At 35.2% G+C, this 25,089-nt stretch overlaps 5 protein-coding genes across 5 annotated transcripts; all 5 read left to right on the top strand.

Moving 5' to 3' along the window:
• The first annotated feature begins 248 nt into the window (after positions 1-248).
• LOC112048111 (vegetative catalase-like) lies at positions 249-1,938 on the top strand. The gene is made up of 2 exons (XM_052885166.1): positions 249-293; positions 409-1,938. The coding sequence occupies exons 1-2, from the start codon at positions 249-251 to the stop codon at positions 1,921-1,923; spliced, it is 1,560 nt and encodes a 519-aa protein (XP_052741126.1). The 3' UTR covers positions 1,924-1,938.
• Positions 1,939-5,391: 3,453 nt separating this feature from the next.
• On the top strand, positions 5,392-7,469 carry LOC112048109 (vegetative catalase-like). The gene is made up of 2 exons (XM_052885164.1): positions 5,392-5,400; positions 5,852-7,469. Exons 1-2 carry the CDS (start codon positions 5,392-5,394, stop codon positions 7,367-7,369), a joined length of 1,527 nt encoding a protein of 508 aa, XP_052741124.1. The 3' UTR covers positions 7,370-7,469.
• A 2,997-nt stretch (positions 7,470-10,466) lies between these two features.
• On the top strand, positions 10,467-13,068 carry LOC112048095 (vegetative catalase-like). The gene is made up of 2 exons (XM_024085474.2): positions 10,467-10,629; positions 11,332-13,068. Exons 1-2 carry the CDS (start codon positions 10,486-10,488, stop codon positions 12,823-12,825), a joined length of 1,638 nt encoding a protein of 545 aa, XP_023941242.1. The 5' UTR covers positions 10,467-10,485; the 3' UTR covers positions 12,826-13,068.
• Positions 13,069-14,483: 1,415 nt separating this feature from the next.
• On the top strand, positions 14,484-22,453 carry LOC112048108 (peroxisomal catalase 1). Its single transcript, XM_024085489.2, has 3 exons — positions 14,484-14,767; positions 15,235-16,731; positions 22,314-22,453. The coding sequence occupies exons 1-2, from the start codon at positions 14,606-14,608 to the stop codon at positions 16,726-16,728; spliced, it is 1,656 nt and encodes a 551-aa protein (XP_023941257.2). The 5' UTR covers positions 14,484-14,605; the 3' UTR covers positions 16,729-16,731; positions 22,314-22,453.
• Positions 22,078-23,868, top strand: LOC112048107 (catalase-like). The gene has a single exon (XM_024085488.2). It carries the CDS (start codon positions 22,779-22,781, stop codon positions 23,805-23,807), a length of 1,029 nt encoding a protein of 342 aa, XP_023941256.2. The 5' UTR covers positions 22,078-22,778; the 3' UTR covers positions 23,808-23,868.
• Positions 23,869-25,089: the final 1,221 nt, after the last annotated feature.

The raw sequence follows: 25,089 nt of genomic DNA, 5'->3' as shown, positions 1-25,089 counted from the left end.
TTTTAAAAGCCAAAGTTTTTTGGAATAACTAAAACTAATTACATTTATTGATAAACAAATAATACGTGGCAGTTCTTTCAGCAGACTAATTCTCTAACTTGAAGATTATATGTAACAAATGTCATCCAGGGCCTACTGAAATCCTCATACAGATGACATTTCTCAGTTTATTTGATGTGTATTTTAATTAGTTGTTCATAAATACCAAATTAGTATATAGGCCAGCTGGAGGCATAATATGTCTAGCAATGGATGCACATCTCTCGCTCAGCACCCTGATGATGATGGTGACGGTATCTATTTTATACCAAAAGTAGTGTGAATAGTGAGCATATAAGCTCTCCTTAAGTAAAAAAAGGAGACGCTATTCTATAAACTAATATTAAAATCCTTTTAATTTCTTTTCAGAAACCGATAGGAATACTTACAACTAGTTCTGGAAAGTTGGTGGATATAAGAGAGACCGTTGCGTTGAACTCTGATGCTTTTTCAAACCAGCATCACATAGATTTAATGACACATATAGACGCTGAGAGAATCCCCGAAAGACTCGTGCACGCTAAAGGAGGCGGCGCATTTGGCTATTTTGAAGTAACTCATGACGTATCCAAATACACAAAAGCTGAAGTATTTAACGGTGTTGGAAAAAAGACTAAGGTTTTTGTTCGTACTTCTTCGTTGCTTCAAAATCTTGGTGGTAATGACGCTGCGAGAGATGTAAGAGGATTCTCAGTTAAATTTTACACAAAAGAAGGTATCTTGGACTTATTATGTCTTAGTACTCCTGCTTTCTTTTATAGAGATCCAATTGATTTTACGAATTTCTTTCACACATTGAAACGAAATCCTAAAACGAATCTTTTTGATTTTTCGACCCGTTGGGACTTTCTTGCCAAGAAACCAGAAACTCTACATGGAATGCTACTTTTGCTATCCGATTACGGAATACCGAATGGTTACAGAAAGATGGACGCCTTTGCTGTCCACACGTTTGAGATAAATAATAAACACGGAGATAAATACTTTGTTAAATTCAATTTAAGAACTGAGCAGGGAGTGGAGGTTCTTACATCAGATGAAGCAGCTGTAGTAGGTCAAGATCTAGATTACTTTAACAGAGATCTGTATAATGCCATCGAGAATAAAAATTATCCAAGTTGGAAGTTAGAAATGGACGTTATGACACTCGAATCCATCAAACATATTGATTATAATCCTTTTGAAGTTACTAGACTGTGGAAAAAAGGAACGTATATAACTGTACCAATAGGTCGACTTGTATTGAATAAAAATCCTGATAACTTTTTCGCAACTGTGGAGTTGAGTGCCTTCAATCCCGGCAACTTAGTACCTGGTATTCCGGGACCAATGGATAATTTATTCAAAGTTCGACGATCATCGTATCGTGATACTCATACTCACCGTTTAGGTGTTAACCACAATAAAATAAAAATAAATCAGCCTTTGTATTGGAAAGAATATAATCGTGATGGCACACCTCCAGTTAAAGAAAACATGATGGATGCACCAAATTACTACCCTAATTCGTTTAATGGTCCAGTTCCTTATGTAGATCCTGCGAGACCTAAGGAAAGATTTACAGTCTTAGAATCCAATGCAGTTGATTTAGAACCAGCAGCTTATTTTTATAATCATTACCTCTGCGACGACGGCCAAAGACAAAGGCTTGTAAATAACATAATTCAAGCACTATTACCAGTGTCTCCAGAAATGAGGAGGAGGGTGTTACGTTTGTTGATATTAACAGATCCACAGCTTGGAATGAAAGTCGAGACGGGGCTAGAATTTGCACTGGAAACTCCTCTGCCTCCACCACCAAAGGCTATTAAAATCCTAAGAAATAATTACAAAGATAGTAATGAAATCTGCACCATTGTTAAAAACGATCACAATTATAACTAAACTGCAACTATGAGTATTTCTAACAACAACAATTACTTACAACTAAACTGCCTTTTTATCTCTCTATATGCAATATCCCTTAATGATTTGTTTCTAGGTGGCATCGTCCTCGTGCGCTAAATAACATGGCCCTATGTCAGCCAGTCGGGTAAGTAGCCACGGAAGTAGTCATTACAGTATTTTTTTTTTTAATTCTTTACAAGTTAGCCATCACATTACAGTGATGATGCAGTCTAAGTTGGAAACGGGCTAACTTGCTAATGAAAATCCACACCTCTTTTCGGTTTCTACACGACATTGTACCGGAACGCTAAATCACTTGGCAGTACGTCTTTGTCGGTAGGGTGGTAACTAGTCACGGCCGAAGCCTCCAGCCTCCCACCAGTCAGACCTGGACCAATTCAGAAAATCTCAATCTGCCCAGCCGGGGATCGAACACAGGACCTCCGTTTTGTAAATGATCATGACTCATAATTGAGAAAGTGTGAGCATTATAAATAAATAATGAATAAAATAAGGAAGCTGATTCACCACACCCTTGTATTTTAAGTGTATTTTTATTTTGTAAAACGGAACTGCAGATAATTGTACAGTCTAATGGTAATAATGATTCCAATCCGCAATCACTTAAGGGGATGTAGGATATTATTCTGATTTTGTTATGTTGTCTACATTACTTTGAATTAGAATTTGAAGTAAGGAGTCTACTCCTTAATTGTGTCACTGCAGATAGTAGGGGCAGCCGCAGAAGATACCATCGTGAACCCGAGAGGTCGAAGATCGCAATGGACAAAATATCTCTACGCATGCCACCTATGACACTTGGACCTAGGCTTAGTGAAACGTCAGATTATTGTACAATGGTTGAACTGACAGATGATCAGGAAATAGATTCATTTTAAATAAACCTCTGGAGCTAACTTGCGACCAAGTGCAGAGAAATAGACAAAAATTCGCCGCGGCGGTGAAGTTGTTCAAGTTTCATCTCTGTCGTACCAACGCAATGAAAGAACTTTCGTTGTGTTATCACTTTCGTTGTGTTATTTCCGGTTGCGTCGCCATTGGTTGAATTTGTCTAGTTCATGTTAGCGCCACAAGAAGATCGCAATAGACAAAATATCTTTACGGATGTCTCTGGAACTCGGACCTAGCGAAGCGTCGAAGACTTAGTGAAGCGTCAGAAGTGTGAGGGGTTGTTATACTGTGGTTGAAATGACAGAAGATCAGGAAGTTGGTTCACTTCAAATATACTTTTGAAGCTAACATGCGACCAAGTGTAAAGAAATAGATCAAATTTCGTCAAATGGCGGTGAAGTTGTTGGAGTTTCATCTCTTTCGTACCAACCAATGAAAGAACTATCACTTTCTTTGTTATCACTCGTTATTTCCGATTGCACGCCATTGGTTGCATTTGTTTATTTTATGTTAGCGCCACAAGTGATGAAAAATTTACAAAATTTCGTCCAATGCCGGTGAAGTTATCCCAGTTTCTATTCTCTCGTACCATAACAATGAGAGAGAGTATTTCCGGTTGCGCCGCCATTGATTCAATTTGTCTTTTTCTCTTCACGAGATTATATCGTTGGTATCATATTAGCAACCGCTTTTGACTATGTAAATCATGAGAAACTTCTTTGTCATAGAAGTATTTTTGTCATAGAAGACACCACTTATCACTACTGCGTTCCGTTCTACTGCGGCGATATGATTACACTTCATATCTTCTTGTTAGCTTAGAATGTGGAGCGAAACGCTTGGTCGCAAGAAAATTATATTCTTTAAGCGATCTAGCTGCATTTTTAACATAATAGGTTATATAACGGTTTAGCGCTGCTTTAATAAAATTACTCCATATTTATGTTGCGAAATGATTTTTATTTAAAACTGCTTGTCTATTATGTAGCGTAACTCAATGGTCATTGTATGTTTTTTCTTTTATATCCAAAGGCACGGTTTCCCGAAATCGAAATAAGTTTTCTTTCGTTTACTAACTTTAACTTATGATACGAAATCCTTAATCCCCTTAATATATTGCAGGCGTATTACTTTCAGTATCTGTATAACGAGCAACAATTTACTTAGCTTGTAAACAAATTATACAATTATTTTTTGAATATACTAAATTACCAATATTTTGTGATATATTGATTTCACTCATGCAATAAAGGCGTTGAATGTTATTAAAAACAGACGCGCCAATTTGAATAAATGTATTATGTAAAGGATTTTTTGGAATAAAAAAATGATACGTAATAAATTATACGTATGTTGGTTTATAACAGTGTGTGCAGCCAAAGTGTCGTGCGACAGAACCTTCCACGAGTATTTGAATGCAACGGATCCTGCGTCATGCCAAGTTTACGAATTCAGAAATTCTCACCCAGTACGTGTGTCGATACTTTTAGTGCAAGGATCTCTCGAGGCCATATTTATAAACATGTATTAAGATTTCAATCTCAATTTTCTTCAAAGAAAAGTCGACCTAATAACTACAATTTAAAGTTCATTTTACTTTGAAGAAAATTGAGGTTGAAATCTTAATACATTTTTATAAATATGGCCTTATTTATAAATCTTAATCTATGTTTTTTATTACGACTATTAGAGCTTAATATAACAGTCAATAGTGGGCTTAATGACACGTTTTGTTTTATTTTGATTTTGTGTTGTTCTTATTAATCATCATCATTCATTTCATTTTATTTAGTTAATAAATAATATCGATAATTTTTTTTAATAAGATAAAGAGATTTAGAAACAATTTTATTAGTACCTATAACATGAGCTGTAAACACTTATTTTACGTAATGGCGTGATTATGATTATGATGAAGTATTTTATGTACGTAAATAATCGATAAGTAATACATCCAAAAATTTATTTATTATTATTTACATTATATAAAAAATATTGTTTACATTTTCACATTTGCATTTATTTCTGAAAATCACCATCATCATCATTAATAACCCATATTTGGCTCACTGTTGAGCACGAATCTCCGACGAGATAACGAGATCCAACGGGAGGGGTTAAGTTGATAGCCTACCACGCTGGCCCAATGCGGATTAGTAGACTTTACACACGAAGAGAATTAAGAAAATTCCTCGCAAATAGTAAAGGAAAAGGAAAAAACTCAACTAGTTGCGAAACTGCAGTAGGGCGGGGCACATAGTTCGAAGAGCCGATGAGCGTTGGGGTCCCAAAGTGCTAGAATGGCGACCCCGCACTAGAAAGCGCAGTGTTGGTCGAACCCCTCACCAGGTGGACTGACGACATCAAGCGAGTCGCAGGGATTCGCTGGATACAGGTGGCTCAGTATCGTGATGTTTGGAAGTCCCTACAAAAGGCCTATGTCCTGCAGTAGACGTCCATCGGCTGATATGATGATGATGGTGCAGGTTTCCTCACGATCTTTTTCGTTATCCGTTTGAGACACGTGATATCAAATTTCTTAAAAATATTTACATGGCTGAGGTACATCCCCCGGACCGGATTTGGGCCTAATAACTAACTAAGACTACCTAATTAAATAAAGTTATTTTTATTTTTACATAAAATTAAAAAAAAAATTAATTAAATATTGGATAGAAGCAGGCGTTACTTTACTCTCTACGTACGTTTCACCCCGAAACCGGAGCATCCTCAGGAGATGTTGACTCTACAACGTGCAATTGCAAAGACATTTGACGTTGTCGCATGGGTTCGTCGACTTTTCGCGGATGATAACAAAATAAATAAATCATTATATAATTTTAATTAAAGTTAATGCTTGCTGAAATATTCATTAAAATCTAGGTTTAACCTAGATTTTAATGAATATTTCAAGAGAAAATAAAATTTATACAATAAAATATTTTTTATAACACTCCTCGACCTCGACGCTTTCGATAAATGACGTGTATTGAAAATCTGCATTTATTTTCAGGGTCCAATAGGGCTACTAACTACGAGTTCTGGAAAACTGGTGGATATAAGAGAAACAATTACATTAAACTCTGATTCGTTCTCAAACCAGCATCACATAGATTTAGTAACACATATCAACGATGAGAGGATTCCTGAAAGAGTCGTGCACGCTAAAGGAGGCGGAGCATTTGGCTATTTTGAAGTAACTCATGACGTATCAAAATACACTAAAGCCGAAGTGCTTAACGGTGTTGGAAAAACGACTAAAGTTTTTGTTCGTTTTTCTGCAGTATTACAAAATCTCGGGGGTAACGATGCTGCGAGAGATGTAAGAGGGTTATCAGTCAAATTTTATTCCAAAGAAGGAATATGGGACTTACTATGCCTTAGTACTCCTGTTTTCTTTCATAGAGATCCAATTGATTTTCCTAATTTTATTCACTCTGTGAAACGAAATCCTAAAACGAATCTGTTTGATTTTTCAACCCGTTGGGACTTTATCACTAAGAAACCTGAAGCACTAAATGGATTTTTGCACGTGTTATCAGATTACGGAATACCGAATGGTTACAGAAAGATGGATGCATTTGCAATCCATACGTTCGTGATAAATAACAAACATGGGGATAAGTATTTTGTAAAATTCAACTTTAGAACTGAACAAGGAGTTGAGGTTCTGACGACAGATGAAGCAGCTAGAGTAGGTCGGGACCCAGATCACTTTAACAGAGATGTATATAATGCGATTGAGAAAAAAAACTATCCAGCTTGGAGATTGGAGATGGATGTCATGACCATGGAAACCATCAAACATATCGATTATAATCCTTTTGAAGTTACCAGGCTATGGAAAAAGGGAACTTATATAACTGTACCTATAGGTCGTCTTGTACTGAATAAAAATCCCGATAACTTTTTCAGAACTGTCGAATTGAGCGCTTTTAACCCAGCTAACTTAGTACCAGGTATTCCAGGGCCAATGGACAATTTGTTTAGAACTAGACGATCGTCGTATCGCGATGCACAAACTTACCGCTTGTCTATTAACCACAACAAAATTAAAATAAACCAGCCTCTTTATTGGAAAGTATATAATCGTGATGGCAAACCTCCAGTTGAAGAAAATATGAACGATGCGCCAAATTACTATCCTAATTCGTTTAGTGGTCCAGTTCCATACATAGATCCTGCGAGGCCTAAGGAAAGATTTACAGTCTTTGATTCTAATGCAATTGATTTGGAACCTGCATCATACTTCTATAACCATTACCTCTGCGACGATGGCCAAAGACAAAGGCTTGTGAACAACACCGCTCGGACACTAGTCTCAGTGTCTCCGGACCTACGGAGGCGGGTGATACGTTTGTTGACATTAACAGATCCACAGCTTGGAATGAAAGTCGAGGCAGGGCTGGAAGTAGCACTGGAAACTCCTCAACCTCCACCACCAAATGCTATTAAGATCCCAAGACATAATCACAAAGCAAGGCATCAAATATGTACCATAGTTAACAACTATAAAAATTATTATGACTAAATACAATTCATGCGTTGCCAATCAATGTCATAAGCCCCTAAAATTTTGTGTAAGCTGAGATATCTTCAACCTCATAGTAAATTAAATTCACTGAACTCCTTTACTTTCGTCATTGCTATTTCATTATAAAAATTAAATTTCGTTGTCTGCGAATTAGTTAGCTTAAATTACTCAAAAGGTTTCGAGATCGAGAGAGACTGAACGCCTTGGAGGACTAGTACTATACTAAGATTCAAATCCAAACTCATAGAGCATTGTTACTATTGCTACATTTTTTTCGGGCATACATTTTTATTGATAACGACTACTCTTTTACTTTTTACATTTGCTGGTTAACATAAATTTCCAATGCCGTGAGGTTTTTAGTGTTGTTTCATGAAGTCTATTCAAGTTTTCTTCTTGAACCCTTGACACAGTTGTCTACAGTATTGACCGTTGTGCGTGGTTGATTTTTAGTCACTGGTTTTATTGGTGTATCAAATTAATTTGAAATGTAATGTTTCGTTGTTAGTTGACAACGCACGACCATTCACCATACCTATCCATTCCTGGCTTTTTCGTAGTTTGGTGTAAATTAAATTTCAAAGAATAAAATTAAGTTGATATCAATCTGATTTATCGCTCAATTATTTTAAAAGAAAACATACTCGTACCTATATAATAACTAGTGTTCTTTATTTTCTCCCTGGATACACAATAAATATATTAAAGTAAATAGGTCGTTTTATTTGTTCATGAGAATCATTTACCATACCTTTCATCATCACGTACGTATTATTATAGAAATAAAATTGAAGTGTCTTTCTTTGCTAGAATTTAAAAAAGTACGTTCGTTTTTAGACGGATGATAGACGTTTCACATTACATTACGGCACATGTGCGTAATGGGATACAATACGATATTTTAATTGGTGAAATAACAGAAAAGTACTTTACGAGCAAATGTGTTATAAAATCTTTTTACCACTTGAAAGTCAGGTTATGTATTAGTGTCATTGGCTATATTTTATGCCTGTATTCCCACGGGAACGAGCATTGCGCAGATGAAACCGCGGGCATCCGCTAGTATGGGAATAATAATAATAATAATAAATTATTTATTGAGCAAAAAACATTTTTCATACAGATATAGGTTGAAACGGCAGTTGTGCTAAAATCTATAAAAGATTTTGTGTTAAAACTACCATCTCTTCAGGAACGAAGAACGAATTTCTACATTACTAAGCTGCAATACATGTACAATTAAAAACTTAGTATTGAATTGAGATTTTAAAATTTTAATTTATAAGGTAGCAATCAGTTCTATAATCAAATTTATACATAATTTATATATTTTTCAAATTTACATATAATTTTAATTAGAAATACAATTAAATACTTAATATGGACATTTGTAATTTATACCAGTTTATTTTAATAATTTAAAGGTAGCGTAGCGTATGCGTGTGTGTGTGTGTGTGTGTGTGTACGTGTGTGCGTGCGTGTGTGTGTGTTCACAAGCACGCACACTCCCATGCACACGGGAGTGTGCGTGCTTGTAAGTGATATTACGGAAGTTTGAGTTATTATCTAAGAATCTTTAGCAATTTTTCAGTTTCATCGTAGTGTGATGTTTGAAGCCAGGTTTTAACATTGATTCTACAGCTATTATTAGTCAATCAATGCAATTCCATTACATTGCTAGCTACATTGTACAGATGCTTTTCGAGAAATGTTTTTGAGGGAAATAATGGCATAGTGAGGTGCCATCTTGTGATATCCCAAAAATCAATGATATTTTATACTAGAGACATCAAAACAGAGGCGGACAAATGTGGAAAATTGACTTACTTATGTAATTTCGGTAATTAAACAAATTAAAACAAAACGTTATTTAAACTAATACTATTCACACTTATTTTACTTATAGGTATATTTTGCACTTATTTTACTCATAGGTATATTTTGCTATATCTCTGTATTTTTTAACGTTAACGTGTTGTGGAAAGTATTTCAAGGCCAAGAGTTTGAGACTTTCATACTCTTCACTACTTTACTCGGACTTGGTCGCTAACTATGGGCCTTAAAAAGGCTCAGAGTCACACAGCGAGCGATGGAATGAACTATGATAGAAGTATCTCTGCGTGATCGAATCAGAAATGAGGAGATTCTCGAAAGAACCAAACTCACCGATATAGCTCATTTGTCGCGAAGCTGAAGTGGCAATGGGCGCGGCACATAGTTCGAAGAGCCAATGGACGTTGGAGTCACAAGGTGCTGGGATGACGACCCCGCACATTGTTGGTCGACTACCTGGTGGACTGACGTCAATCAATCGCAGAGATTCGCTGGATGCAGGCGGCTCAGGATCGTGATGTTTGGAAGTTTCTAAAACGGCCTATGTCCTGAAGTGGACGTCCATTGGCTGATATGATGATGATGATGATGATGATTACTCGTACATTTAGCAAAATCTCTGTATTTTTAAAATTAACTTGATATGAAAAGGATATTATTTGCCAAGAGAAACTACTTTGATACTTTTTTACTACTCAGCAAAACCGGCCTTTTAAACCGATGATAGTCTTTACATATTTTTAAAGAACTCAAAAAGAAATTAAGGTACTTTCAGGTCGAAAAGTGCTACTACGCGGTAAATGGCTACAATAAAGAAAATAAAAAATAAAATCACTCACTCGACGACTAAGGCTACGCCCAAACTGGGAATCCTTATCTTGCATTATATAGTAAAGTATAACTAATTCAATTAAATATACGTAAATATTAAATATCAGAAATCAGAAAATTAAAAAAAAAAATATATATATAATGTTAAATGTATGGTAGTGTTTAATATGAAATAAATAAATAAACTCTACCATCGTGCTTGTAAACTCTATACTAGAAACAAACGAATTTTGATTTGAAAATTGTGAAATCTTATATGATCCTGGTTATTGTTGCTATATCAAAATATAATAACATAATATGAAGGATGTTTAAAATGAGATATAATGTAGTAGATTTCCCTAATTATCAAGAACTTAAGCCAATTAAAGTTCATTATTTCAACCGATGTTTATAAAACTAAAGGTCAAAAGATTTATGAACCAGAATGAAGGCAGGGCCTTTCCAGAATGAAGGGTCGCTTTGTGCTAGTTTTTTGTTTCTATTTGATAACAGTAAATCACGTGACGTGTAGTGATCCTGAAGTTTTGGAATATCTGAATAGAACACAACCTGCGCTTCGACAACTTGCCGAGTTCAAACTCAGGCATCCGGTTCGTAATTTTAACATATTATTTAACAAAAATAGAAAGAGTTCTTATGAAAGTTTGCTAATTTTATTTTCAATTACATAAAAAAAAATACACCAACGTATGGTATGGTAAATACAAAACACATTTTTCTGTGTTTTGTATTGATATAATAATTTCATAACTTAAGGAACATAAGAGGTTAAATAGAGATAGAGTAGATACTTTACTCCAGATATATCAGTCTCAAGCTAATTAAACAAACATGTTTTTGTATAAAAAGAATCTTCTATTAGTTTTAAAAATAAGTGAGAACTGATAGCGCAAGCAAAAACACGGTTGAACAATTTTTAATGAAAAAAAAATCCAAGTAAAATGGTGCGCTGAATCTCAAGCAATATCATAAATAATCATAGAAATTTTCTTTTGGACTTCCACCTATCCGCATTGTACGTATCGGACGCATCGCATCAAACGGACTTTTAATATTACAGTAGAAAAAACCCGTTCGATGCGATCTGTACGATGCGGATCAGTGGTCGCACTTGTATGACTTTCTACACAAAGTATACTAAAATACGCTTGGTGCGATGCGGATCTGTGGCTGCCTGCCGTTTATTTGTAATATCTAATTAAATACATAATATAATTTAGGGGAAATAATAAAAACGTTGCCATAAACAGGTCTGGGTAAAATTTATACTAATATTTTTTACTCTATTCCAGAAACCAATAGGAATACTCACTACAAGCGCAGGAAAGCTCGTAGAATTAAGAGAAATTACCACATTGAATTCCGACTCTTTTTCGAACCAATATTTTATAGATTCACTATCTCACTCTGATGCTGAAAGAATTCCTGAAAGAGTTGTTCATGCGAAAGGTATCGGTGCTCACGGATATTTTGAAGTGACTCACGATGTATCAAAATATACAAAAGCAGATGTGTTTAATGGCATTGGAAAGAAAACACCAGTATTCGGACGGTTTTCCGTTGCAGCCCAAAATCTAGGCGGAAATGATCTAGTAAGAGAACAGAAAGGGTTGGCTGTAAAGTTTTACACAAGAGAAGGAAATTTAGACTTCTTGTGTATTCATATACCAGTGTTCTTCTACAAAGACCCTCTTGAGTTTGCACCTTTTATTCACTCTGCAAAAAGAAATCCCCGGAGTACCGTTTTCGATCCAACGATGCGTTGGGACTTTGTAACCAAGAGACCGGACAATCTGCACGGACAACTATGGATCAACTCGGATTTCGGTCTTCCAAATGGCTATCGCAAAATGAATCAATTCCCTATTCACACTTATGAAATAAATAATAAGCATGGTGAGAAATTCTACGTCAGATTTAATTTTATCTCTAATCAAGGCATAGAGTTCCTTTCAGATGAAACAGCAAGAGAGATAGGCGATATTGATTATTTCAATAGGGACCTCTATAATGCTATCGAAAATGGAGATTATCCTAGTTGGAATTTGGAAATGGATCTCATGACAATGGATGGTTTAAAGAAACTTGATTACGATCCTTTCGATCTTACCAGATTATGGAAAAAGGGAACATATAAGACCATTCAGATAGGACGCGTTATATTTAACCAAAACTCTGACAATCAATTCAGGGACCAAGAACAAAGCGCATTTAACCCTGGTAATTTAGTACCCGGTATTCCTGGACCAATGGATAACGTCTTTAGAGGAAGAAGGTTCTCGTACCGCGATGCTCATACACATAGGTTAGGTGTCAATCACAACAAAATCGAGATTAACAAACCTTTGTATTATAAAGTGTACGATCGTGATGGCGTTCCTCCAGTAAGAGAAAATATGAAAGATGCACCAAATTACTATCCGAATTCATTCAACGGCCCTGTTCCGTATGTGGACCCCAGTAGACCGAAAGAAAGACTCGTTATTTATGAAAGCAATGCAGTAGACTTGGAGCCAGCGGCGGAGTTCTATAACGAATTTTTGCAAACCGAAGGTCAAAGAGAAAGACTTGTTAATACAACGGTAAGATCAATATTACCCATACCACCTGAGCTACAAAGACGAGTCATTCGTCTGTATACCCTGACTGACGAGGACTTGGGTACAAGGGTCGCTGAGGGACTGAAGAGAGCTTTGCGTATGCCTCCACCGCCACCGCCACGCGTGATAAGATTAAATCCACGGAATTCTAATGATCACCATCGACAACACTACTATTCAACTTAAGAAATAAAGTTGACAGAGATGTAGCGTTTAACATTCTCATTTAAATTTACATCTACATTAGGTATTTGTTCATTGTATGGTTTTATTTTACTTTTCAAATGATTTTATTTTATAAAATTCATACACTAATGATGAGTTTATTTGTGATTATTAACCTTTTGAATGCAAGTGTATTGCATACACTTAACACTACTAAAAATTTATATAAAACCTCGTGGAAAATAGAGATAAATGTTTTCTTGTCAACTGTTTCTCTTTTTACTTTTGTGTGTGACTAATTGGTAAATTATATTTGGCCACTTTCGCCCTGATAGGGAAAATTATTTCATAAAAAAAGGACTATGGACTTATCTTTCTTATGGAGCTTAACTACAATATGCGAATGGATTGACGCGCAGCGGAGCTACTACAAGTGAAAACTATTAAATCTCGAAAGCCGAAAATGGGGCATTAAAGTAAGTATCTAATGTTGGTAACGTCAATTCAACTAAATCTATTTTAATAATTTCGTCAAGGGGTACGGTAGACTTGATCGAAACATTACCTGAATAATAAAACATGAAAAAATAAAGATTTCGAGTCGACAACATATATCCGCAAAACTAGGATTGTCTGATTGAAACAGTTTTATAAAAGCGTTAGATCGTTGATTCTTGATTTATGACCTGGACCAATTAAGAAAATCTCAATCGGCCCAGCCGGGGATCGAACCCAGGACCTTCATCTTGCAAATCCACAACGTATACCACTGTGCCACGGAGGCCGTCAAAACATGTATATTTAGCCGTAGGTACAATGTACGTCGTTGATATTTAGCAAAAATCCTGTATGCATGGACTGAAATGGAATAAATACCATCTCTCTTCAAGGCCAAGAGACACTCCTATGATATTCTTCTACTTCACAGCAAAACCTGCCTGTTGACCGGTTGTAGAGTCTGGTAAAGACTAATACGTTAGTGCTTGTATGAGTAAACTTTTGTAATTAACAAAGTTTGATTTGAATTTTAATTGGGAAATTAAATATGATCTCCATGAAGTTATTGTTGCTGTACTGTGCTGATCAATGATATTAAATACTGTTAGATGAGTTACTAGCGAATGAAAAATCAGGCGCTCAAAAGACGAAATTTATACACAACTCAATGTTCGTTGTGGTCAACAACGAATGTTATTTAAGACCAATAATATCCTCTACAATGTCGAGCTGTGTATTCAGGAAGTATATATAGGTACATAAATATATAATGTAATTAAAGTTGTAAAAACTGTATATAAATATATACATAAATATATAATGTAATGAATATATGTACATAAATATATAATGTAATGAAAGACAAAATTGTGTATGGGTGCGAAAGTGTTGTAGCCTATTTTAAAGTAGATCACTTTTTGCGGTGATTTCCGATTTACAGTATAAAATTATCATTGGTACAGCTAGGCTATTCTATAACGATATTTTTAGAACTCACAAGTGCGAGTTTCGAATTCACCCTTATCTCGCTCTGTTTAACACGATACTATAGAATGAGAAAGATAGCTAGTAGTAAATTAGAAACTCGCACTTGCGAGTTATACAAAACATTGTTAGATATTATCTAACAATGTTTTGTATAACCGTGCTGATCATAATTTAGTAAATTTATATCATAAGGATGTCTGACTTGAGATATAACTATGTTTAGTAGATTTCCCTAATTATCAACAGATTAAGCAATTGAAGTTTATTAATTCGACCGGTGTTTATAAACTAAAGGTCAAGACATTTGAGAACCAGAATGAAGGGCTTTTCCAGAATGGAGGGTCACTCTACGTTAGTTTTTTGTTTCTATTTGATAACAGTAAATCACGTGACGTGTAGTGATCCTGAAGTTTTGGAATATCTGAATAGAACACAACCTGCGCTGCGACAACTCGCCGAGTTCAAACTCAAGCATCCGGTTCGTAATTTTTACACAATATTTAACAAAAATAGAAAGAGTTGTTATGAAAGTTTACCTTAAGTTAAGTTTACTTTAAGTTTGGTTATAGTTTAAATTAAAAAAAAAAATACTAACTTTATTTCAACTAATTACTACAATTCAACTAATAAATAGAGATAAAGGGTTTATCAGTCTCAAGCTAATCTTCTGCTAACTAAAGTAGTGGATAAATTAAGGTATAAAAAAAATCTAAATTTTTGGTGGCCGTTCTTTGATAAAAAGTTGAAAACAGCAATTTGAAAAAAATGATGATGAAACGCGCTATTTTAATAAATATAATGACTAAACATAAGGTTTTTTTCTTTCAGAAAAAAAATTTCGACGTCTTTATTTGTATCACCTAACTTAAATATATAATTTAATAGAGGGGAAATAGTAAACTTGTCTGGGTAAAATTTATTCTAATATGTTTTACACTATTCCAGAAACCAATAGGAATACTCACTACAAGCGCAGGAAAGCTCGTAGAATTAAGAGAAACTACCACATTGAATTCCGATTCTTTTTCGAACCAATATTTTGTAGATTCACTATCCCACTCTGATGCTGAAAGAATTCCTGAAAGAGTTGTTCATGCGAAAGGTATCGGTGCTCACGGATATTTTGAAGTGACTCACGATGTATCAAAATATACAAAAGCTGATGTGTTTAATGGCGTTGGAAAGAAAACACCAGTGTTCGGACGGTTTTCCGTTGCAGCCCAAAATCTAGGTGGAAGTGATCTAGTAAGAGAACAGAAAGGATTAGCTTTAAAGTTTTACACGAGGGAAGGAAATTTAGACTTATTATGTATCCATATACCAGTATATTTCTATAAAGATCCACTTGAGTTTGTACCAATTTCTCACGCTGCAAAAAGAAATCCCCGGAGTACCCTTTTCGATACAACGATGACTTTGGACATAGTAACCAAGAGACCGGATAATGTGCACGGACAACTTTGGGTAAATTCTGATTTCGGTCTTCCAAATGGCTATCGCAAAATAAATCAATTCCCTATTCACACTTATGAAATAAATAATAAGCAAGGTGAGAAATTTTACGTCAAGTTTAATTTTATTTCTAATCAAGGCATAGAATTTCTTTCAGATGAAGTAGCAAGAAAGATCGGAGATATTGATTATTTTAATAGGGATCTGTATAATGCTATCAAAAATGGAGATTATCCTAGTTGGAATTTGGAAATGGATCTCATGACAATGGATGATATAAAGAAACTTGATTACGATCCTTTCGATCTTACCAGATTGTGGAAAAAGGGGACATATAAGACTGTTCAAATAGGGCGCGTTATATTTAACCGAAACTCTGATAATCAATTCAGGGATCATGAACTAAGCGCATTTAATCCTGGACATTTAGTACCCGGTATTCCTGGACCAATGGATAACCTCTTTAGAGGAAGAAGGTTTGCGTACCGCGATGCTCATACACATAGGTTAGGTATCAATCACAACAGAGTCGAGATTAACAAACCTCTGTATTCGAAAGCGTACGATCGTGATGGTGTTCCTCCAGTAAGAGAAAATATGAAAGATGCACCAAATTACTATCCGAATTCATTCAACGGCCCTGTTCCGTATGTGGACCCCAGTAGACCGAAAGAAAGACTAGTTATTTATGAAAGAAATGCAGTAGACTTGGAGCCAGCGGCGGAGTTCTATAACGAATTTTTGCAAACCGAAGGTCAAAGAGAAAGACTTGTTAATACAACGGTAAGATCAATATTACCCATACCACCTGAGCTACAAAGACGGGTAATTCGTCTGTATACCCTGACTGACGAGGACTTGGGTACAAGGGTCGCTGAGGGATTGAAGAGAGCTTTGCGTATGCCTCCACCGCCACCGCCACGCGTGATAAGATTAAACCCACGAAATGCCAATGATCACCCTCGACAACACTACTATTCAACGTAAACAGTAAGTTGACTTAAAATCTACAACTACTTAAGGCATTCGTTCATTGTATGATGATTGACCTATTTTTACTTGATGACTGGCTGTATGTATAATATGTCGGCGAGTGAGTTATTTGATCAGTCGGCTCGTGTCGTCATGAGTGGAGATAGTACGAAGCTAGGTAGGACGTAGTGGGAGACCGAGTGCTGGCGATATAAGAGACCGCCCGGGCGGTCTAGCTCATTCTTGTCGTGGCGTTCAATCCGTCCACATCTTTGGCGGATTATAATCCTGGGTTGTTATAGGATAGGCGGGGAGAGTGACTTGAATGGAAAAGGGGAGTGTTAGATATCTGTCAAATGCGCCTTTAACCCTACACACATTGTTCACAAGTACGTGACTCCATTCATGGTCATCCTCTGCCACTCAGAGTTTATTGGTAACATGTTGTAAAGGGGCACTCATTTATGCAGTCGTGTTTTTTTATTTATTTAAGTAATTAATTTATTTCACACTTTTTAGTTACGATAGATGGTGAATTTCGGATTTATATTTTATATTTATTATTTATAATTTGTTACGTTTGTTACAAAGTACGATATTGACGTCCTACATACCTACGTCAAACCGAGGTTAAGTAAATATTCAAAAATATCTACGGAACCCTCGGTGGGCGAATCCTACTCGCACTTGTCCGATTTTTATAATCAATATATTTAATTTAGTCTATTTTAGGTGTTTTATAACTACACTTCATAAACCTCGCACGCTTCACGTCCGCCTTGCGTATTTTGTATCGACAATATTAATAAATAACGTTTTTCTAATTGTAGTTTTTTTAACATGGCCATGATATACCACTTTGAAATTATCACAAAAAGCCCTTGTATTTGATTCCCATGTCGCAATATTAAAAAAAAAAAAAATTTTTTTCGTCTCTATTCTATAGCGTCCCACACGTCCCACACGTCGTCTTGTTGGTTTTTTTTTTAATTTCATCTATTTGGGTTATTAAAACAAATATAACGATATCTGAATTACGTAAATCCGTTCAGCGGTTTGGAAGATATGAGGTAACAAAGAATATTACATACTTACATACAAGATACGCGCGAAAAACATAACCCTTCTTGCAATCGGGTAAAAACGGAACCCTCATAATATCACTCGCGCACATTTTAATGTCTGTCTGTTTTCTCCGAATGTACTGGGCCAATTCAGTTGAAATTTGGTACACATATCAATTCTTGTGAGCCAAATACATTGATGTATCGTGAATAGGTAAAATTTGAATATGGGGGGCACTTATGGGGGGTAAGATGGAAAGTTGAAAATAAACTTTTACAAATTTCATCGTGTGATACATCAAATAAAACGTTCCTAATAAGAACTGCCAATATGAAATGCCTTTTTTTTTTTTTTTTTTATTACTTACAAGTTAGCCCTTGACTACAATCTCACCTGATGGTAAGTGATGATGCAGTCTAAGGTGGAAGCGGACTAACTTGTTAGGAGGAGGATGAAAATCCACACCCCTTTCGGTTTCTACACGACATCGTACCGGAACGCTAAATCGCTTGGCGGTACGTCTTTGCCGGTAGGGTGGTAACTAGCCACGGCCGAAGCCTCCCACCAGCCAGACCTGGACAAATTAAGAAAATCTCAATCTGCCCAGCCGGGGATCGAACCCAGGACCTCCGTCTTGTAAATTCACCGCGCATACCACTGCGCCGCGGAGGCCGTTCCGGCGTCTGTGTTTCCTTACAAGTATAATTTGAGCACCTTCAAGGCAAGAGTGAATAGTCATCTTCTAGGCAAGCGCGCTTCATCTTAGACCTCATCATTGCTTTCCATCAGGCTTGATTGTGGTCAAGCGTAAGCCGTGGCGTAAGCGTAAGCTGCATTAATAATAATAATAATAACTGTTGGATCAAGAGTCGGATACAAAAGGCAGTGATTCTTGAGACGGCGCGTATTGTGAGCAGGTTCCTTACTCTTGAGCCCTGACCACCGGTTGCTTGGGCACTCAAATGTCCCGCAGCGGGAGGGTTGAATTTTTTTTATAAGTTTTTAATAGTGTTTTTTACATTTTTTGTATAACATTGTTAAAAATTAAAAAAAGGAGAAATAAATAAATGAGAGAGAATAATAACAAAATAAAAATTTTAATAAAAAAAAATTCAACTGACTTCCAACTCAAAAATTAAGTTAAACTAAAAAGCAAAAAATAACATCTTACCTATGTGCTACCTTCTGATCATTTTGAAGGCGGTGCCAATCCAGTGTCGTGTTTTAATTATTGTTGTTTCTGAAAGAACCTTAGAAATTTTGTAAACGAGTTTAATTTAAACAACCCATGTAGGTGGAAAGTTCTCATCAATACAAATTAATCAAGCCCAAACAAAAGGTAACTGATGTAAATCGTTGATGAGTTCCATCTTCTGTGTTGTGGCTCCATCATCAGACCAACTCTAGACCTTCATAAAATTGTAGTGGTTTAAAATGCCTTATGGAAACACTAACACACGCACTAGTCGTCTCTACAATTTTCGAAAGTTCCCCTCAATTTCTCTAGGATGCCATCATCAGATCCTGACATGAAAAAATTGAACCACTCGGGAATCAAACCCTTCAAAACAAAAGAAGAATTTTCAAAATCGGTCCATAAACGACGGAATCGCATCGCTGGACATAAAAACGAACACAGCCGAACGTAGAACCTCCTCATTTTTGGAAGTCGGTTAAAAAAAACATACATACAGCCGAACGTAGAACCTCCTCCTTTTTGGAAGTCGGTTAAAAATTACAAAATTAAATATAAGATAACCTCTTTATAAGCTCTTTCATTTAATGTTTCACATGATGCAGTTTGAAAGGTTTTGTGTTTTTCATGTTGCCTCCAAAATTGACCTTCATATTAAAAAAAATCAGGGTTTTAAAGTTTTCAAGAAAGCTATTTTTTACCAAACCTTAACATTCAGTAGTTTCGGAGAAAAAGGGCATGGTTAATTGTTGTCTATTTGTTTAAATAACCTGAAAGTTATTTTTTTTTAATTCCAAAAAAAAAATTAAATCCTCTTACTCATCATATAAAATACCTTTCATTTGATGTATCACACGATGAAGTTTGCAAAAGTTTTTTTTTAAACTTTCCATCTTACCCCCCATAAGTGCCCCCCATATTCGAACTTCACCTATTTACAATACACCTCTGCAACTTCTTCACATATCAATTCTTGCAACCCAAACGGTTGCAAGAATTGATATGTGTACCAATTTTCAACTGGATTGGTCCGATACATTCGGATAAAACAGACAGATATTAAAATGTGCGCGAGTGATATTGTATATGGGTTCCGTTTTTGTACTACGTATGTTCGGAACCCTAATAACTAAAAATTTAAACATTATTAAAATAAAACTAAACGTTTACCTAAAAATTAAGTATATTATTTTAAGAATTTTGCAATCTAAATGTTACTTTTTTATTTGAAACTGTTAATATATTGGTTTACTGTCTGAGTATTACATTTTTCCGTTGTATTTCTTATTGATTCTGTGGAGGAGCATCATCACCTCTGGTACTGGGAGTAAGTGATATGGAAATACTTTCGTGGAATAATAATGGATAATGTTACTAGTTACGCAAAATCATTTGAAACTTCGTTACATTAGAGCTTTTTATACAGATACACTAGTTTTTGTTTTATTTAAAAATGCCAAATAGTTGTGATTTTACATGCATAAATTCGCATAAATGCCGACTCCCGCTAACGATCGCGATATTGTACGTGACGTCATCACACAACATTTGCTCACCTATTATAGGCAACTTCGTACTTCTGTCTTACCTACTGACGAACTAATGGTTAAAAATTGAACTTTTTTTTTTGTGTAAAAACCCCATTTATCGAGGAAGGGTATAAAGCTACATAACGTCAAACTACGACTAATAGCAACAAATCAACGATCAAAAATGTGGCCACAACGGGAAAAATAATGTTCAGTCGTCGGCTAGTCTTCATAATATACAAATGCGAAAGGTCATTCGAAATTTTGAAAACCGCTTTACGTACAAAGATGAAATTTAGCAGGGAGGTAGTCCATAGTTAGTAGGTATGTGCTAATATTGAATTTTGCGATAGGGCCGGAATAAAGGGGTCTAGAGGATCTCACAAATAATCAACATTATCCATTCATATATTTTCAAATACTTATCACAATCACAACACTTTTCCGGTAAATAATTTAATTAACCGTATATTACTTCTTGTTTTAAGTCTCACAATGTCACTCGAGTCACTCATATTTATTAAATGGCATTGAGTTATAAATAAATATATATAAATGTTTTGTTTAGACTACGGCAAGTCAAAAAATTCTTTTGTTCTGCTAATTTTTTCAAGTTTTTTTTTTCTGACATAGTGAAAAGGCAAAAGTATTCATCATACAGCCAAATTTTTAATTTGTTTTTCTGTTATTTATAAGATAATATTGCCTAGATAACCTGCCTTTTGAACCGGTGGTAGAATCTTACATATTTGTAAAGACTACCACCGTTAGTGCTTGTAAACTAAGTCTATTTGAATTTAACAAATTTTAATTTGAATTTTAAGTGGGAATTCTAATGTGATTCCCCTGAGGTAATTGTTGCTATACTGTGCTGGTAATATATAATAACTTAATAATATGTAGGATGTCTAAAAAGAGGTAGGTATTACAATGATTAGTAGATTTCCCTAATTATCAACAAATTAAATCAATTGAAGTTTATTAATTCAAACGGTGTTTATAAAACTAAAGGTCAACTGATTTATGGACCAGAATTAAGGCAGGGCCTTTCCAGAATGAAGGGTCACTTTGCGTTAGTTTTTTGTTTCTATTTGATAACAGTTAATCACGTGACGTGTAGTGATCCTGAAGTTTTGGAATATCTGAATAGAACACAACCTGCGCTGCGACAACTTGCCGAATTTAAACTCAGGCATCCGGTTCGTAATTATAACACATTAAATTAAAAAAATAGAAATATACTTTTCTGATCATGTAAGTGCCGTACTCTTAGTAATGGGACCTCCGAGGTCACCGGGGGGTACAAATGCAGTAATGAAAGTTTATGAAAAAAAAAAAAATTGTTATGAAAGTTTACCAATTTAAAATAATTAGCAATTTTATTTTCAGCCAATTAAAAACCAAATACATGATAATAAATATAATTTTTTTTTCAATTGGTATGTTTTATACCAATTTATTATAATAATTTCAGAATAGTTTTTTTCCAGATTTATCAGTCTCAAGCTAATGTTCTACTAAATAAACTATTCGAAAAAATTAGGTTACAAAAACTAACCTAAGTTTTCCGTTATCTTTCATGAAAAGATCGTACTGGGGCAAAAAAAGTCAATATGAAATAAAAAATCCAAGAGACATGGCACGCGTATTCTTAATGAATATCATGAAAAAAATCAATTGTTTTTTTCGAAAATATAATTTTGATGTCTTCATTTGTAACAAACATATTATTATAGGGAAATAATAAAAACGTAGCCATAAACAGGTCTGGGTAAAACATATACCTATTCATATTTTTTACTCTATTCCAGAAACCAATAGGAATACTCACTACAAGCGCAGGAAAGCTCGTAGAATTAAGAGAAACTACCACATTGAATTCCGACTCTTTTTCAAACCAATATTTTATAGATTCACTATCCCACTCTGATGCTGAAAGAATTCCTGAAAGAGTTGTTCATGCGAAAGGTATCGGTGCTCACGGATATTTTGAGGTGACTCACGATGTATCAAAATATACTAAAGCCGATGTGTTTAATGGCGTCGGAAAGAAAACACCAGTATTCGGACGGTTTTCCGTTGCAGCCCAAAATCTAGGCGGAACTGATTTAGTTAGAGAACAGAAAGGATTAGCTATAAAGTTTTACACGAGAGAAGGAAATTTAGACTTCTTGTGTATTCATATACCAGTATTCTTCTTCAAAGATCCACTTGAGTTTGGACCTTTTATTCGCTCTGCAAAAAGAAATCCCCGGACTACCCTTTTCGATACAACGATGCGTTGGGACTTTGTAACCAAGAGACCGGATAATTTGCACGGACAATTATGGATAGTCTCTGATTTCGGTTTTCCAAATGGATATCGCAAAATGAATCAATTCCCAATTCACACTTACGAAATAAATAATAAGCATGGTGAGAAATTTTACGTCAGATTTAATTTTATCTCTAATCAAGGCATAGAGTTTCTTTCAGATGAAATAGCTAGAGAGATAGGCGATATTGATTATTTCAATAGGGACCTCTATAATGCTATCGAAAATGGAGATTATCCTAGTTGGAATTTGGAAATGGATCTCATGACAATGGATGGTATAAAGAAACTTGATTACGATCCTTTCGATGTTACCAGATTGTGGAAAAAGGGGACATATAAGACTGTTCAAATAGGGCGCGTTACATTTAACCGAAACTCTGATAATCAATTTAGGGATCAAGAACTAAGCGCATTTAATCCTGGTCATTTAGTACCCGGTATTCCTGGACCAATGGATAACCTCTTTAGAGGAAGAAGGTTTGCGTACCGCGACACTCATACACATAGGTTAGGTGTCAATCACAACAGAGTCGAGATTAATAAACCGCTGTATTGGAAAGTATACGATCGTGATGGCGTTCCTCCAGTAAGAGAAAATATGAAAGATGCACCAAATTACTATCCGAATTCATTCAACGGCCCTGTTCCGTATGTGGACCCCAGTAGACCGAAAGAAAGACTCGTTATTTATGAAAGCAATGCAGTAGACTTGGACCCAGCGGCGGAATTCTATAACGACTTTTTGCAAACCGAAGATCAAAGAGAGAGACTTGTTAATACAACGGTAAGATCAATATTACCCATACCACCTGAGCTACAAAGACGGGTAATTCGTCTGTATACCCTGACTGACGAGGACTTGGGTACAAGGGTCGCTGAGGGACTCAAGAGAGCTTTGCGTATGCCTCCACCGCCACCGCCACGCGTGATAAGATTAAATCCACGGAATTCTAATGATCACCATCGACAACACTACTATTCAACTTAAGAAATAAAGTTGACAGAGATGTAACGTTTTATATTTTCATTAAAATTTTAGCATTCGTTCATTGCATGGTTTTATTTTACTTATCAAATGATTTTATTTTATTAAATTCAGAAAGTAATGATGTTTTTTTTTGATTATGTTAAATCGCCGTCAAAAGCAAAGGAGATGGTTCATTTTATCATTAAAATTTAAATTGTATTAACATCTAAATAAGTGAATAAGTCTAACTAAATAAACCATCTCCTTTACCATCAATCAATCCTATCAATCAATCTTATTACTGATATCGATTTACAATATCCCAATTTTATCGTGATACTAGCGGACCCGGTCAAGCTTCGCTTTGACTCATTCCCTACCCCAATTCTATTCTACTCCTACCCTACACCTACCCTACCTTACCCTACTCCACCCTAAATCTACCCTACCCTACACCTACCTACCCCTACCCAACCCTACGCGTACCCCACTAGCCAACCCCTACCCTACCCCTACATCAATCAATTGTTTTGCCTTCCCAGAACTTTTTCACTAATACGTGAACTTTATGGTACTTATGGTATTAAAGTTAAAATTGCCTTTTAAGTATTATCATACCAATCGTTTGTATGGGAGTATAGAAAAATATGTTAGGCTGGACAACTCTTATCACTTAGGGGTTTGAAAAATAGATAGTAGCCGATTTTACTTACTGAACATGCATAAAAATTTCATAACAATCGGTCAAGCCGTTTCAGAGGAGTTTGAGAACAAACATTGTGACATGAGAATTTTATATATATTAGATATAGGGATAATATACTAAATATTGTATAGCGAATTGATGATATAAAAAGACATGGCAATAAAAATGATAAGCGTAATTTTCAGTAAATTACAACGGATACCAAAATACGTTTTTCCACTGCATTACAAATAAATTTGTTTTCAATTGCAATATTGTTGAATCTCTCTTTGACATCGCATTAAATGCTGTATATGTGTAAATTTTCCTTAATAATAATAAATTTCCATATCAAATAGAAAATATCAAGATGAGTATACTCGTATTATTTATTATATTTATTAAATTTTGAATTTAAGTTTAAAAGTAAATTCAAAATGTAGGCCAAATCGTTTATTAAATCGTTTATAAAAAAAGTAGGACCAAGATGTGACCCTTGAGGAACTCCTGAGGAATCCAGGCTACATAATCAAATTTATTTTTTAGTCTATTTTAGTTTAACGTCAGTTAAACTAAATTATGTATTATTATGTATATAAAGTTAAACTAACTAACTAA

This window comes from Bicyclus anynana, chromosome 13 (genome assembly GCF_947172395.1).
Source record: "Bicyclus anynana chromosome 13, ilBicAnyn1.1, whole genome shotgun sequence".
NCBI classification, from domain to species: domain Eukaryota; kingdom Metazoa; phylum Arthropoda; class Insecta; order Lepidoptera; family Nymphalidae; genus Bicyclus; species Bicyclus anynana.
This window is presented reverse-complemented; position numbering and strand designations above follow the sequence as displayed.